The following is a 14,043-nucleotide window of genomic DNA, read 5'->3' on the forward strand; positions in this document are numbered from 1 at the left end:
ACTTCCTTCCATTTCCAGTCCTAATTCCAAAACCATTCCCACTGTAGTATCCATTGCCCTGACATTGAGGTTTGTTAAAACACAATCCACAGCTCCATCAGGAGACCCCAGGATTTGACCTGTTGGACCCCAACATGAGAGTCATAGATGTTAGTTATAACTGCCTCCACGACAAACACCTGAAGAGTTTTTTCCGCCATCCGTCAAGGAAGAAGCGGCTGGTTAAGCAAGGACTCATCACCTCAAATGAGAAGGCAAGGCAGACCTCCCTTTTCTTTCCAAAATCTAAAAGTGACACTTATATGGAACTGAGAAAATTGGACAGGTGTAAGCAATATGATGGCTAGGTGAAATGTTTGCCATTTTGCTTAGTTTACACAAATCCAAATCTACATATGGTCATTGATAGTGCAGGTTGTAAAAGAGAATGTGTTCTTAATGTCTTACCTGGTTAAATAAAGGCAAAATCAATCAATATTGGGGTTTCGGGTAGAGGTAGATTTGGGATTGGGTGTTTGTACACATGAACTTCCTCTAAAAATGGCTCTTTTGTGGCTCCTCCCTTTCAGGTGCTGTGTACGTGTAAAGAGTACAATCGCTACAGTAGCTACATCAAGTCAGTTCAGTTGCTATGGGAGAAGCAGTGCTGTGCCCAGCAGGTTAGAGTGGTCTGCTTTCTAGATGCATAATTATAAAAACACAAATGCTATATTGTTCGACATCTTTCCATGCGTTTTATTCCAACTGTGTATGTAACTTGCTGTCGCTCATGGATCGGGAAAGGGTTTTCTGATCACGTGACAAGACCAGGAAAAACTTGTGGAAGGCAAGGGTGCAAATGAATCTCTCTCTCTCTCTCTCAGAAAACGCTTTTGAAGCAGTTCCTAGTCTTGCAGCAGCAAGGGGAGGTTCCGTCCCACATCTCACTGACGGATGTTAGAGATTGGCTCATTGCCAAGGGTAGAAACTACTTCAAGAACACGTGAGTGTTATTAGAATCTTTTACTCAAATTTGTTTAAAAAAAACATAAGCATAGGTGTGGAATCACGTTGACCTCCTATCTAGCAATAACTTAAGAAATAGATATGGTGGACAGTTTGAGTATTAAGGTTAATCATGTTTTATGTTCCCTTGTATGTGAAGTTTTCAGAGTGAAATGGAAGAGGGGAAGAACCTTCACTTGGCCGAACTGGCTTGGGATGTGAAACGACGCCTCAGGCTTAAGGAACTGGAAAGAGAAGTGTGCAGGGAGCTGCGCCTGGAGCGCCAAATCCGCTGGTCGGTGATTGGACAGGTAAGGATGGAACAGCGGCACTCCTAGGGCTGATATCAACACACAGTTGCTTAAGCAGCAGTAGGACCTCAGTGTTTCTGTTGGTATCTTCATCCATTTGCCTCTCTTTCTCACCCGTCTCTCTTAGCCTGGTAGCCAGATGGGAGATTGGAGACCCCTGGGCATGGAGACACACACACCTCTGGAAATGGACTCTCCCTTCAGACACTCCACCTCCTCGATAGACACTCTTTCCAGTCAGATCTCGACTGAGAAACTCGAGGTTGCTAGGCTACATACTACCAGACCACATATTGCCAGACCACAAACTACCAGACCACAAACTACCAGACCACAAACTACCAGACCACATTCTGCCAGACCACCAACTGAAAGACCTAGCAGTGACTCTGATCACTCTGGAACCTTGTCTTCTGTGATGACCTGCTCACCACATTCAGCTAGCCCGTCAGTGGTAGGTCATTTTGGTCATGAACATGTTCCCAGCTTTCACTCTTTGGGGGCTGCAGGCATATTACTGCTTCCCTGTCTCCCATCTACTGGGAAATCCATATCCAAGTACAGTGGCAAGAAAAAGTATGTGAAACCTTTGGAATTACCTGGACTTCTGCGTAAATTGGTCATAAAATGTTATCTGATCTTCATCTAAGTCACAACAATAGACAAACAATGATACTTGTTCATGTCTTTATTGAACACACGGTGTAAACATTCACAGTGCAGGGTGGAAAAAGTACACTCAGCAACAAAAACACTTCCCCTTTTCAGGATCCTGTCTTTCAAAGATAATTCATATATATCCAAATAACTTCACAGATCTTCATTTTAAAGGGTATAAACACTGTTTCCCATGCTTGTTCAATGAACCATGAACAATTAATGAACATGCATTTGTGGAACGGTCGTTAAAACACTAACAGCTTACAGACGATAGGCAATTAAGGTCACAGTTATGAAAACTTAGGAAACTAAAGAGGCCTTTATACTAACCTTTATACTAACCTCAAAAGAAAGATGCCCAGGGTTCCTGCCCATCTGCGTGAACGTGCCTTTGGCATGCTGCAAGGACGCATGAGGACTGCAGATGTGGCCAGGGCAATAAATTGCAATGTCCGTTCTGTGAGACGCCTAAGACAGCGCTACAGGGAGACAGGACGGACAGCTGTTTGTTCCCGCAGTGGCAGACCTCGTGTAACAACACCTGCACAGGATCGGTACATCCGAACATCACACCTGCGGGACAGGTACAGGATGGCAACAACAGCTGCCCGAGTTTCACCAGGAATGCACAATCCCTGCTCAGACTGTCCGCAATAGGCTGAGAGAGGCTGGACTGAGGGCTTGTAGGCCTGTTGTAAGGAAACCGGCACAACGTCGCCAATGGGCACAAACCGACCATCGCTGGACCAGACAGGACTGTCAAAAAGTGCCTTTCACTGACGAGTCATGGTTTTGTTTCACCAGGGGTGATGGTCGGATTCGCGTTTATCGTCGAAGGAATGAGCGTTACACCGAGGCCTGTACTCTGGAGCGGTATCGATTTGGGGTTGGAGGGTTCATCATGGTCTTGGGCGATGTGTCACAGCATAATCGGACTGAGCTTGTTGTCATTGCAGGCAGTCTCAACACTGTGCGTTACAGGGAAGACAACCTCCTCCCTCATGTGGTATCCTTCCTGCAGGCTCATCCTGACATGACCCTCCAGCATGACAATGCCACCAGCCATACTGCCCGTTCTGTGCGAGATTTCCTGCAAGACAGGAATGTCCACTGCGCCTCCCGGGTGGCGCAGTGCTTAAGGGCTCTGTACTGCAGTGCCAGCTGTGCCACCAGAGACTCTGGGTTTGCACCCAGGCTCTATCGTAACCGGCCGCGACTGGGAGGTCCGTGGGGCGACGCACAATTGGCCTAGCGTCGTCCGGTTTAGGGAGGGGCTGGCCGGTAGGGATATCCTTGTCTCATAGCGCACCAGCGACTCCTGTGGCGGGCTGGGCGCAGTGCGCAGTAACCAAGGTTGCCAGGTGCACGGTGTTTCCTGTGACATATTGGTGCGGCTGGCTTCCGGGTTGGCCGTGCACTGTGTTAAGAAGCAGTGCGGCTTGGTAGGGTTGTGTATCGGAGGACGCATGACTTTCAACCTTCGTCTCTTGGAGAGAAAACGGGGTAAAATTCACACACAAAAAAAGGAATGTCCGTGTTCTGCCATGGCCAGCGAAGAGCCCGTATCTCAATCCCATTGAGCACGTCTGGGACCTGTTGGATCGGAGGGTGAGGGCTAGGGCCATCCCCCCCCCCCAGAAATGTCTGGGAACTTACAGGTGCCTTGGTGGAAGAGTGGGGTAACATCTCACAGCAAGAACTGGCAAATACTTTTGATTTTGAACCCCCTTTTTGTTCAGGGACACATTATTCAATTTCTGTTAGCCACATGTTCAGTTAGGGGGCAGTATTTTCACGTTCGGATGAAAAGCGTGCCCAAAGTAAACTGCCTGCTACTCAGGCCCAGAAGCTAATATATGCATAGTATTAGTAGATTTGGATAGGAAACACTCTGACCTTTCTAAAACTGTTTGAATGATGTCTGTGAGTATAACAGAACTCATATGGCAGGCGAAAAACCGGAGAATAATCCACCAAGAAGTGGGGAATATGAGGTTTGTAGTTTTTCAACTCATTGCCTTTCTACTATACAGTGTAAATGGGGTCATATTGCACTTACTAAGGCTTCCACTAGATGTCAACAGTCTTTAGAACCTTGTTTCTGGCTTCTACTATGTAGGGGGAGCGAATAAGAGCTGTTTGACTAAGAGGTCTGGCAGAAGACCATGAGCTAAGTCATGCACGTGGCCGTGAGAGCGAGCTGCGTTCCTTTTCATTTCTAAAGACAAAGGAATTGTCCGGTTGAAACATTATTGAAGATTTATGATAAAAACATCCTAAAGATTGATTCTATACATCGTTTGAGATGTTTCTACGAACTGTAATAGAACTGTTTTGACTTTTCGTCTGGACTTTCATCTGGACTTGACCTCGCCTTGTGAATTTCGATTGGTGAACTAAACACGCTAACAAAAAGGAGGTATTTGGACATAAAGATGAACTTTATCGAACAAAACAAACATTTATTGTGGAACTGGGATTCCTGGAAATGCATTCTAATGAAGATCATCAAAGGTAAGTGAATATTTATAATGCTATTTCTGACTTTTACTGACTCCACAACATGCCATCTGTATGGCTTGTTTTTGTGTCTGAGCGCTGTACTCAGATTATTGCATGGTGTGCTTTTTCCGTAAAGCTTTTTCAAAATCTGACACAGCGGTTGCATTAAGGAGAAGTATATATTTAATTCTGTGCATAACACTTGTATCTTTGATCAAAGTTTATGATGAGTATTTCTGTAAATTGTTGTGGCTCTCTGCAAATTCGGATGTTTGAGGCACAACATTACTGAACATAACGCGCCAATGTAAACTGAGATTTTTGGAAATAAATATGAAGTTTATCGAACAAAACATAGGTTAGTGATTAATTTGATCTCTATTTCTGCTTTTTGTGACTCCTCTCTTTGGCTGGAAAATGGCTGTATGTTTTTCTGTGACTAGACCTAACATAATCGTATGGTGTACTTTCTTTTTTTGCTGAGTTTATGTGAACCCTTGGTTTTAATAAACGGTTTGCCCTACTTTGGCAGCAATAACCTCAACATTTTCTGTAGTTGCAGATCAGACCTGAGGAACGGTCAGGAGTAATTTTATACCATTCCTCTTTACAAAACAGTTTCAGTTTAGCAATATTCTTGGGATGTCTGGTGTGAACCGAACTCTCGAGAGGCCCTGCCACAGAATCTCAATCGGGTTGAGGTTCCCTACTCTGACTGGGCCACTCCAGAAGGCATATTTTCTTCTGTTGTTGATTTACTTCGGTGTTTTGGGTCGTTGTCCTGTTGCATTACCCAACTTCTCTTGAGCTTCAATTGGCAAACAGCTTTACATTCTCCTGCAAAATGTCTTGATTAACTTGGCAATTCATTGGCAATTCATTTTTCCATCGATGATAGCTAGCTGTCCAGACCCTGAGGCAGCAAAGCAGCTCCAAACCATGATACCATGCTCCCTTCACCATACTTTACAGTTGGGATGAGGTTTTGATATTGGTGTGCTGTGCTTTTTTTTCTCCACACAGTGTTGTGTGTTCCTTTCAAACAACTGAACTTTAGTTTAATCTCTCCACAGAATCTGCAACATTTTGATACTCTTTTGCGAACTTCAAACGTGCAGCAATGTTTTTATTTGGTGGATTCTTCCGTGGTGTCCTCCCATGAACACCATTCTTGTTTAGTGTTTTACGTATAGTAGACTCGTCAACAGAGATGTTAGGATGTTCCAGAGATTTCTTTAAGTCTTCAGCTAACACTTTAAGATTCTTCTTAACCTCATTGAGCATTCTGCGCTGTGCTCTTGCAGTCATCTTTGCAGGACGGCCACTCCTAGGGAGAGTAGCGACAGTGCTGAACTTTCTCCATTTATATACAATTTGTCTAACCGTGGAGTGATGAACATCAAGGCTTTTAGAGATACTTTTGTAACCCTTTCCAGCTTTATGCAAGTCAACAATTCTTCATATATTGGGTCTTCTGAGATCTCTTTTGTTTGAGGCATGGTTCACATCAGGCAATGCTTCTTGTGAATAGCAAACTCACATTTTGTGAGTATTTTTAGGGCACACAGCTCTAACCAACATCTCCAATCTCGTCTCAATGATTGTACTCCAGGTTAGGTTTTGGAGAAGTAATTAGCTTAGGGGTTCAAATACTTTTTTCAACTTACACTGTGAATGTTTAAATTATGTATTCAGTATAGACAATAAAAATACAATCATTTGTGTGTTATTAGTTTAAGCGGAATGTGTTAATCTGTTGTTGTGACTTAGATGAAGATTAAATCTAATTTTATGACAAATTTACGCAGACATTCAGATAATTCCAATAGGGTTCATATACTTTGTCTTGCCACTGTATTTGGATGATATGATATGCCTTTGCCACTTTGGTAAATGTAAAAAGTCTAGATGAGGAAGATGATTAAGTTGCAACAATGGAGACAGCACATTTGATATAGAGTAATTGCTAGAGAAAGAAAGGTATACTCTTTATGTTAACTTTTTAAAATAATTTAATATGTATTAACATGTGTTTTGATTTCCAACATACTGTAAATCTGAATCAATTCTGTTGATGTTCATATATACAGATTACTATTAGGGACTTGCTGCTCATGATTGGGCACATAACGAGCTCAGTATTGGAGGAGGTAAATAGCATCCTGATCCCTGCCTTGGTTGACCTTATAAGGCTGAGAGCTTCAGAAAGTGCTGCAGAGAATATGCTCCCCATGAGCAAAGACACCAACGAAGATTCAACCCAGGGCTCTGTCAGCTGTACCTCCCTACTCTCCAAAGTCAATGTCATCTGTCTCACTCAGAGTCCTGACAGTAGGTCCTCCCCAATCTCCATTGATGTACCAGTCACTGCTGTCCAGACTTATTGTAGCAGCAGTTCTCTGTCCAGTGAGGAACGAGCACACTCTTTCTCCAGTCAGATCTCTACTAAGAACCTCCTGGCTGCTAGGCCACGTTCTGCCAATCCACCATCTGCTAAACTACCATGTGATAAACCACAATCTGCGACACCACCACCTGCTAAACTACAATCTGCTAAACCAGATTCTGCGAAACCACCTATTGCCACTGACTACTCTGGAACCTTATCTGCTGTGGTAGGTCGTGGGCATGTCATCCCTGTCAAACTGACATTGGCCCCTTTCTCCTCCTTAATCTCCAGCGAAGAGACCAACACCAACTTCTCCTCCAGCAGCCTCCCCTCCTCCTGCTCCATTAAGCTTTCAGACAGTAGGAGTGTAATTCCTTGCTCCCTGACTGTAAGCTCCATTTCAAATGTTCCTGGACCTGACTCTAGCAGCAGCCCTGTGCGGGAGAATCAATTTGCTACTGAGGTCTCGTCGATCTGCCTCAGCCAAGATAGAAATGGCCAAAGAGGGAGTGTGACACCTCCAGCCCCTTTGGATGTTTCCCTCCCCTCCATTATTGAGCGGGCTGGCGGACTTGTATGTTCCGTCATCTCCCAGTCTTTAGCAATTGTGGAGGCGCGGTCAAGTGTGAATGGTGAGGAGGGCTCTCCATCTCCCACCACAGTCTCCCATTCTCCTACAAGGGTGTATGTCAGCCACTTAAGGAGTAGCCCACTAGGTGAGGACCTTGTAGATTCAACACTTGCGGATGTTATCTCTGTCCTGAAAATGGAGGGAATTCTTTCCTCCTCTCCGACTTTGGAAGAGGAGCTGCTTGATCTCTCCTCCAGTTGTTCTTCGTCATCAAGCGAAACACTGCAATGTGTGTCTGTTGGCCCTCTTGGCAGTGGGTCGGAGACGTCCTTCAAACTTCTTGGGGGTCGTACTCTGAGTATCGCCACCCCAACGGCCCATGATACCACAGAGGACTTAGAAGTCTACAGTGATGAGATTATTGACGAAATCCTTACTATAATGAGGACCAAAAAAGATGATGACAGTGGAAGTGACGTCTCTGGTGCATCAACACCATGCAACACACCAGCACCACAGAGCCGGTCCTCTTCTGCACTGAGGGGAGTGCTTCCCCATGACAGGAGGATACTCAGCACAACACTGCTTGGAATCCAGAACACACTAGATAGTGAGAACCTCTCAGGAGAGTGTTCCACCTCACCACAGGACAATGCCAGAGTCCTGGAGATGATAAAGTTGCTGCAGAGGCGCCTTGAGGGGACACCCTCAGAGTCCTCCATCCATATCACAGATGTGGCTTCACCCGTGGGCATTCCTCTCCCTCTATCTCTCTATGCTGTTCAGTCGTGTGTATTTGCCACTGACAAAGACCTGAAGGCAGAACGAGTGAGGGGAGTCTTTGAAAGCCTGAGATCCCAGTTTATGAGCTACTCCATCAAGCCTGTGAGTAACATCATTACCAGGGCAACAACAAAGATGGCTGCCTCCAATCAGGTTAGTTCAGAGACACTCCAGGCAGCATCAGCAAAATCATCTGCTGTGGCTCAGAACCTTATTAGTTTGGTTTTATTTAAAGTTGCCACGGTGTCCTGCTCTGATGACTTAGAGGGTCTGGGTGATCATCTCAGATGCCCCTCAACTTTGACCAGAGGTCTGACACCTTTGACCTCGGAGAAAGCTACACTGACGCCTGCTGTTCTGAAGATCAGAAGGGAGATGTCTAAGGAAGTGGCCACCGAACTCCAGTGTTTCTTGATCAAGGAATCCCTTACTGGCACCCAGACACCATCCAATGGACATGTTTGCACTTCTGAATCTGCCCCAAGGGAAGCTGTGCGGGACATCCTGAGGAAAACCAAAGAGGAGGCTTTCAACAAAAGCCTGAATAAAATTTTCCCTGTTAATTTGGATGAGCGGCTCACAGACTCCATTGCAGATGCCTTATATCCGAAGCTGCATGACAGACTGGAGTCCAAGAGAGAGCTGCAGGCTTCTTATTACAGCTCCCAGATCATCTGTAGCCTCAGCCCCTTCAAAGTTGAGAGCAGCCTAGAGCTCCAGGAGTTCACTGACCCACTATCTGAGTCAGTATTGTGTCTCCTGGATAGAACATTTGGAGATAAAGCTCAGAACTTAAAGACAGGTGGAGGGGTTTTACAATATGTCACAGACCCAACCTATAAGAAGCATTTGATTGGACCCCACACCAACGACGTCAATGTGGTTATGCACACGATTGCAGTGGAGGAGTTGCCTGTTGAGGGTTGTATTGCGCAAAGTGAGGCCATTCATGGACTTCACAAGAAGCAAGAGTTACCTTCCAGCACCAGTGGCAGAGGGAATGAGACCCCGAGCCTTACTAATTGCCTACTGGAGGGTGTAGTGGGCAAACTGGTACGGAAGATGCTATTTCAGGGCCTTGACATCCCTGAGGTACCCATGAACTACAGCCGCTCTGAGAACTTTAAGCTACAGTATGAACTGGTTGCAAAGCTTTGTCCTCTGATGGTAAGGACAATCATGGCTACAACCATAGACAATCAACCACCTACTACTCAAGAAGCAGTGATGTCTTCCGAGAACATCCATGTGAAAGAGCTGTGTGAGGCAGGTATCAAACACCTCAAAGAGAACCATGTACCCGATGACTCTGAGACAAACATCATGGTCAGAGGGGCTTTGAGTGAAATTGAATCCTGTATGATTGAGACCTCCGACAAGGACTCTCCCAGTCTACATTCCACACCAGAGGTGGTGGTAGACCTGATCACCAAGCTGCTTCATGGGTATGAGCTTGACTCAGAGGACTTTGCATCACCTGTGTCATCCCCAACCACCACTCTCTCTGATGTGGCAATGGACATGATGGTTTCTGTCCTTCGGGACATGTCCGATTCCCCAGACGTTACCTCAGCATTGGAAATGACCAAGGATCTCAAGACGCCGTACTCCCGCCCCTCAAGTGCAAGGATTGTAAGTGCCCTCTGCAGAGAGCTGGAGGAGCACATGGGCTCTGATGCTCTGAGGCGAGCTTTGAGCCACGGCAGCGGGGAGATGACAACAGCCATTGCGAGTGCAGTCACCAGGGAAGTCAACCGTCTGGGTTCAATGTACCCAAAGTCTCTGTCAGGCCGCTCTCCTCAGACATCTGCCTTAGGGACAGACCAGGACAAGGTCATGGTTAAGAGCCGATGTGGCTCGGCTGAGGTGAAGGCATCCCAACCGGTGTATATTATTGTTCATGTAGAGGCGGTGATGGATATCATTGTCCGGCTGCGGTCTCTGATTGTTCCTCGGACCCAGGATAAACTGGCCAGCTGGACCCTAGTTGGATGGATGTGACCAACAAGCTGTCCAGTGCTCTGGGGTGAGGGTGACTAACAGGTGGAGGGAAGCAAATGTCTGCCTGAAGGCAACAGACATCTTTCAGTTGGTGCTGTCTGTGCATAGAAAGTTGATGCAACGCTATGGCACAGAGGAAGCCCCTACAGAGGATACTGTGCCACAAGGCACCCAAGCTGCACAAGGACATTGTCTGTCTTGTCACGAATGGAATTATGGATGCACCATCCAAAACTTCAAGACACCAAAAATCTGGAATCTACACTCAACTTGAAAGAATTGACAGCCTTGTTTAATGAAATGACAACCCGTCAATCTTGAATAAGAAAGCTAAGCAGAGCAGCATCAAGATTGAGATTGAACAGCCAGAGTGGTCCACTGTGGAACAAGTGACATCCGGTTCCACCAGCTTCATTAGGGAGCTTTATATTAGAAGAAGTCCTGATGAAGCTTGTCAAGAAGATATGCCGTATGCCAAAAAGGACCAACAAGCGTCAGCGCATCAGATCAGTGATCTGGTGACTGAGCTGATCCGATTGTTCGACGATGAGGTGGCCAAATATCTGATTGAGGAAATGGAAAGCCAGCAAAAAGTTTCAATTCTAAGATGACATCGAAGCTGGCAGATGCCATCTACACTGACCTTGGGAAGGTCAAGCGTTGTGAAACGCTCCTTGAAAATTGACGATTTATTTGAGGATTCAGGAGATGCTTTCCATGTCTCTGTCATTGTTTTCCCACAAGCTACTGGCCATCTTGAAACCCTCAGTTTCCAACCCATATGACCGTGAGACCTCAGACCTTGAAGACTCATGCAGTAATGATGTGGAGAGGAATGCGGAATCTGAGGGGGCATGCACTTATGCCACCGGCAGAACCCAGAAAGGTAAGCAAGCCTCAGATTACTCTTTGAATGGTATAGGCTTGTGCTTTTCTGATATCCTGGGTACCAGTACGTCTAGTTTGTATACATTATAGGAACATGTAAAGGAATGACAATTGAAGTTGTCAATTGGTTGCATTCTTGAATTCTGATCCACAGTCCCAACGTGGCAGCATCGTCCTTACCAGACCACTACAAACCCAGCCAGAGATGTCAATTGCATGCTGGATTAGCTTCCACGCTGGATGAGTGGAGTATTCATGGGGGGGAAATGTCTCTATGGGACAAAATTATTCTAATCTATATATATATAGAAGTAATAAATTATTGTTTTATCAGACAATTGTCCATCTGAAATTCTTACATATTTTCATCTTCTTGCCAGTTAAATTATCCAAGATGAGGAAAGGCATCCGGGACTTCTTCTGGGGAGTCCAGAAGGCCTGGAAACGCTTGGTCACCTGCAAGTCCTCTGGGTCCTCTGATGGGTAGCCTGGATGACGTGCAGCCCATGTCAATTGCTTTTGCCAGGCTACATCTGAGGAGGACACCACAACTGGCCTCAATACAACATTTGTATTTTAGTTCATTGAATTTTGAGTCCCTTAATGCTGCTATATTGAACCAGGCTGTCAGTGGACTAGCTTACCATTAGTTTATACTCCTTAAGGAAGATCCACTATAGGCTAGTCAACACCAAAATTCCATCTGGGTCTTTTGATCCCTTATTAGCTCCCACTCCTGTAACTAGGAATGTGAGCTTCTAAATGTCATTCAGACATCTACAGCTTCTCCTGTGACTAGGAAGATAAGCTAAGAAGCCCAACCAATTGACTAGATGTGCTGTACATCTGATGCCCTCTCCCTATTGTAATCATTGATCCACATCCATTGCAGCCTCTAAATTGGATGTAGATATTTAGCCTAAATTAAAAATGACAAGGAGGGAAGGCCAACAGCAGCTTCTACTCTTACGATTAGGAAAGTGGTGCTAAACTTTTTGGGCTTTGAGGAACTATGCATTTTATTTTTCAATCACTTACATACTTTTAATGGTTGTTTTAATAAAGCATTTGTATTGCAGATTTGGATTCATATTTTATCTTTCATAATTTTTCATTTTAATTTAGGTATTCATTTGATGACATGGGACTAAAGCGTAGTTTATACCCTACATACATACACAAGAAATAACTACAAGCAGCTACACAAAAAAACCTTTACACAAGAACGCAGGATCAGCATTTTGTGAAGCGTTCTTGTGTTGCACACGAAGGGTATGACCTAGGCTTAGTCATTTTATGACTTCTATAAGGGTATATAATGGTATCCATAGTGCAGTATTAAGATATTCATTGTGGAGCTTTATATTATAGTAGAAATAATGTAAATGAATAAAAGTGAATTGATGTATGTCAACTTGATGGCGATATTGCTTGCTCAACAAAAGCTATATGGTGTTAGACGGTCTGAAGTTGTATGACTTTCACTTATTTATTTATTGTCACGGCCCTGAAAGAGGTAGAAAAGGCCTCAAGATGGCGACAAATATCTTCTGTCAAATCCTATCAATGTATTTATCACATGCGCTGAGTCGAATAGGTGAAATGCATACTTACATCTTCCTCTAACTCTGCCTTGACAGAGAAGGGCTTGATGAATCATTTACAGTATATTGAATTCAGAGTTTCTAGTGTGAAATACAACATTGCTGTCTGCCAAAATAATTAGCAGTATTAAAGCAGTGTAATATACACTGAGTGTACAAAACATGAGTGCTCTTCCCATGACATAGATGCCCAGGTGAATCCAGGTGAAAGCTATGATCCTTTATTGATGTCACAGTGTAGTAGTTGCTGGGTTTTGACACGCAACAGTGTCCCGTGTGTATCAATAATGGTCCACCAACCAAAGGACACCCAGCCAACTTGACACAACTGTGGGAAGCATTGGAGTCAACATGGACCAGCATCCCAGTGGAATGCTTTTGACACTTTGAGTCCATGCCCGACGATGAGGCGATTGAGGCTGATTGAGGGGGGAAAAGGGTGCAACTAAATATTAGGAAGGTGCTGATGTTTTGTGCACTCAGTGTATATACTTCAGGTTGTATATATTTGAAGTTACCGGAGCATGCGAGTCTTACGGCCAGCTGCCATATTCTTGCATGTATTCTGCATCCGGAACCGTGAAGCCTGGCAAGCGAGTTTAGTATGATTTGACATATGATATTTATGCACCACATGTTTGTGTGACTACTCTGTTTGCCTAACTTGGGGAGACAAAGAAAGTAATACTTACTTTCAGAAGAGGATTTACACATATTGAAAAAGAAGACTTTATCATGGCCCATTCATACTAGCAGGGAAGCCCCTCTCTAAGAGGCTGAGGCAAAGAGGAGCAGTCGTAAGCCCACTCCATGTGAGTGGCTTTACCGTAACCTCAGGCACAGTGGAACGGGGGAAACTCATCTGTATAATTGTGTTGATGAGATCCAGACTGAATTTCAAATGGCACCTTATTCACTACTATACAATATATTACTTTTGAACAGGGCCCATAGGGGTCTAGTCAAAAGTAGTGCACTGTATAGAGTGCCATTTGGGATGCAAGTTCAGACTCAGCTTTAATAAGGGGATTAGGTCTGCTAGCTAGTGTTCCGTCTCTCTCTCTCTCTCTCCCTCTCCTGCAGGCATGCCCATGTACAATAAGGTGTTTTCGGGGCATGATGACTCAGCTCATCGGTGACCTAACTCACCTTTTGTAGTGTGGTGTGTTATACTGCTGCTACACCTTAATCAGGACCTCATCCCAGCTAATTAAGTATCTGGTGAACGAGATTACCTTAATCATAACTTGTGGCCAGTATGTTGTGTGGCAACCTGCCTGTTAGTAGTTTGACACACATAATGCTTTACTGAGGGCTACCTACATTAAGACCTCATAAACACATGAATCA

At 44.7% G+C, this 14,043-nt stretch overlaps 1 protein-coding gene across 1 annotated transcript; it reads left to right on the forward strand.

Moving 5' to 3' along the window:
* Positions 1 to 506: 506 nt before the first annotated feature.
* LOC116356388 (mucin-17-like) lies at positions 507 to 10,201 on the forward strand. Its single transcript, XM_031802173.1, has 5 exons — positions 507 to 659; positions 864 to 982; positions 1,145 to 1,295; positions 1,423 to 1,749; positions 6,548 to 10,201. Exons 3-5 carry the CDS (start codon positions 1,158 to 1,160, stop codon positions 10,199 to 10,201), a joined length of 4,119 nt encoding a protein of 1,372 aa, XP_031658033.1. The 5' UTR covers positions 507 to 659; positions 864 to 982; positions 1,145 to 1,157.
* The last annotated feature ends 3,842 nt before the right edge of the window (positions 10,202 to 14,043 follow it).

This window comes from Oncorhynchus kisutch, linkage group LG22 (genome assembly GCF_002021735.2).
Source record: "Oncorhynchus kisutch isolate 150728-3 linkage group LG22, Okis_V2, whole genome shotgun sequence".
NCBI classification, from domain to species: Eukaryota; Metazoa; Chordata; class Actinopteri; order Salmoniformes; family Salmonidae; genus Oncorhynchus; species Oncorhynchus kisutch.

What these genes read in the sequence shown, in the direction of transcription:
- LOC116356388 (XM_031802173.1), top strand. Translation starts at nt 1,158, where the DNA reads ATGGAAGAGGGGAAGAACCTTCACTTGGCCGAACTGGCTTGGGATGTG. An exon ending in GCTGGTCGGTGATTGGACAG is followed by an intron (nt 1,296 to 1,422) that starts GTAAGGATGGAA and finishes CGTCTCTCTTAG; the next exon opens with CCTGGTAGCCAGATGGGAGA. An exon ending in ATTCAGCTAGCCCGTCAGTG is followed by an intron (nt 1,750 to 6,547) that starts GTAGGTCATTTT and finishes TCATATATACAG; the next exon opens with ATTACTATTAGGGACTTGCT.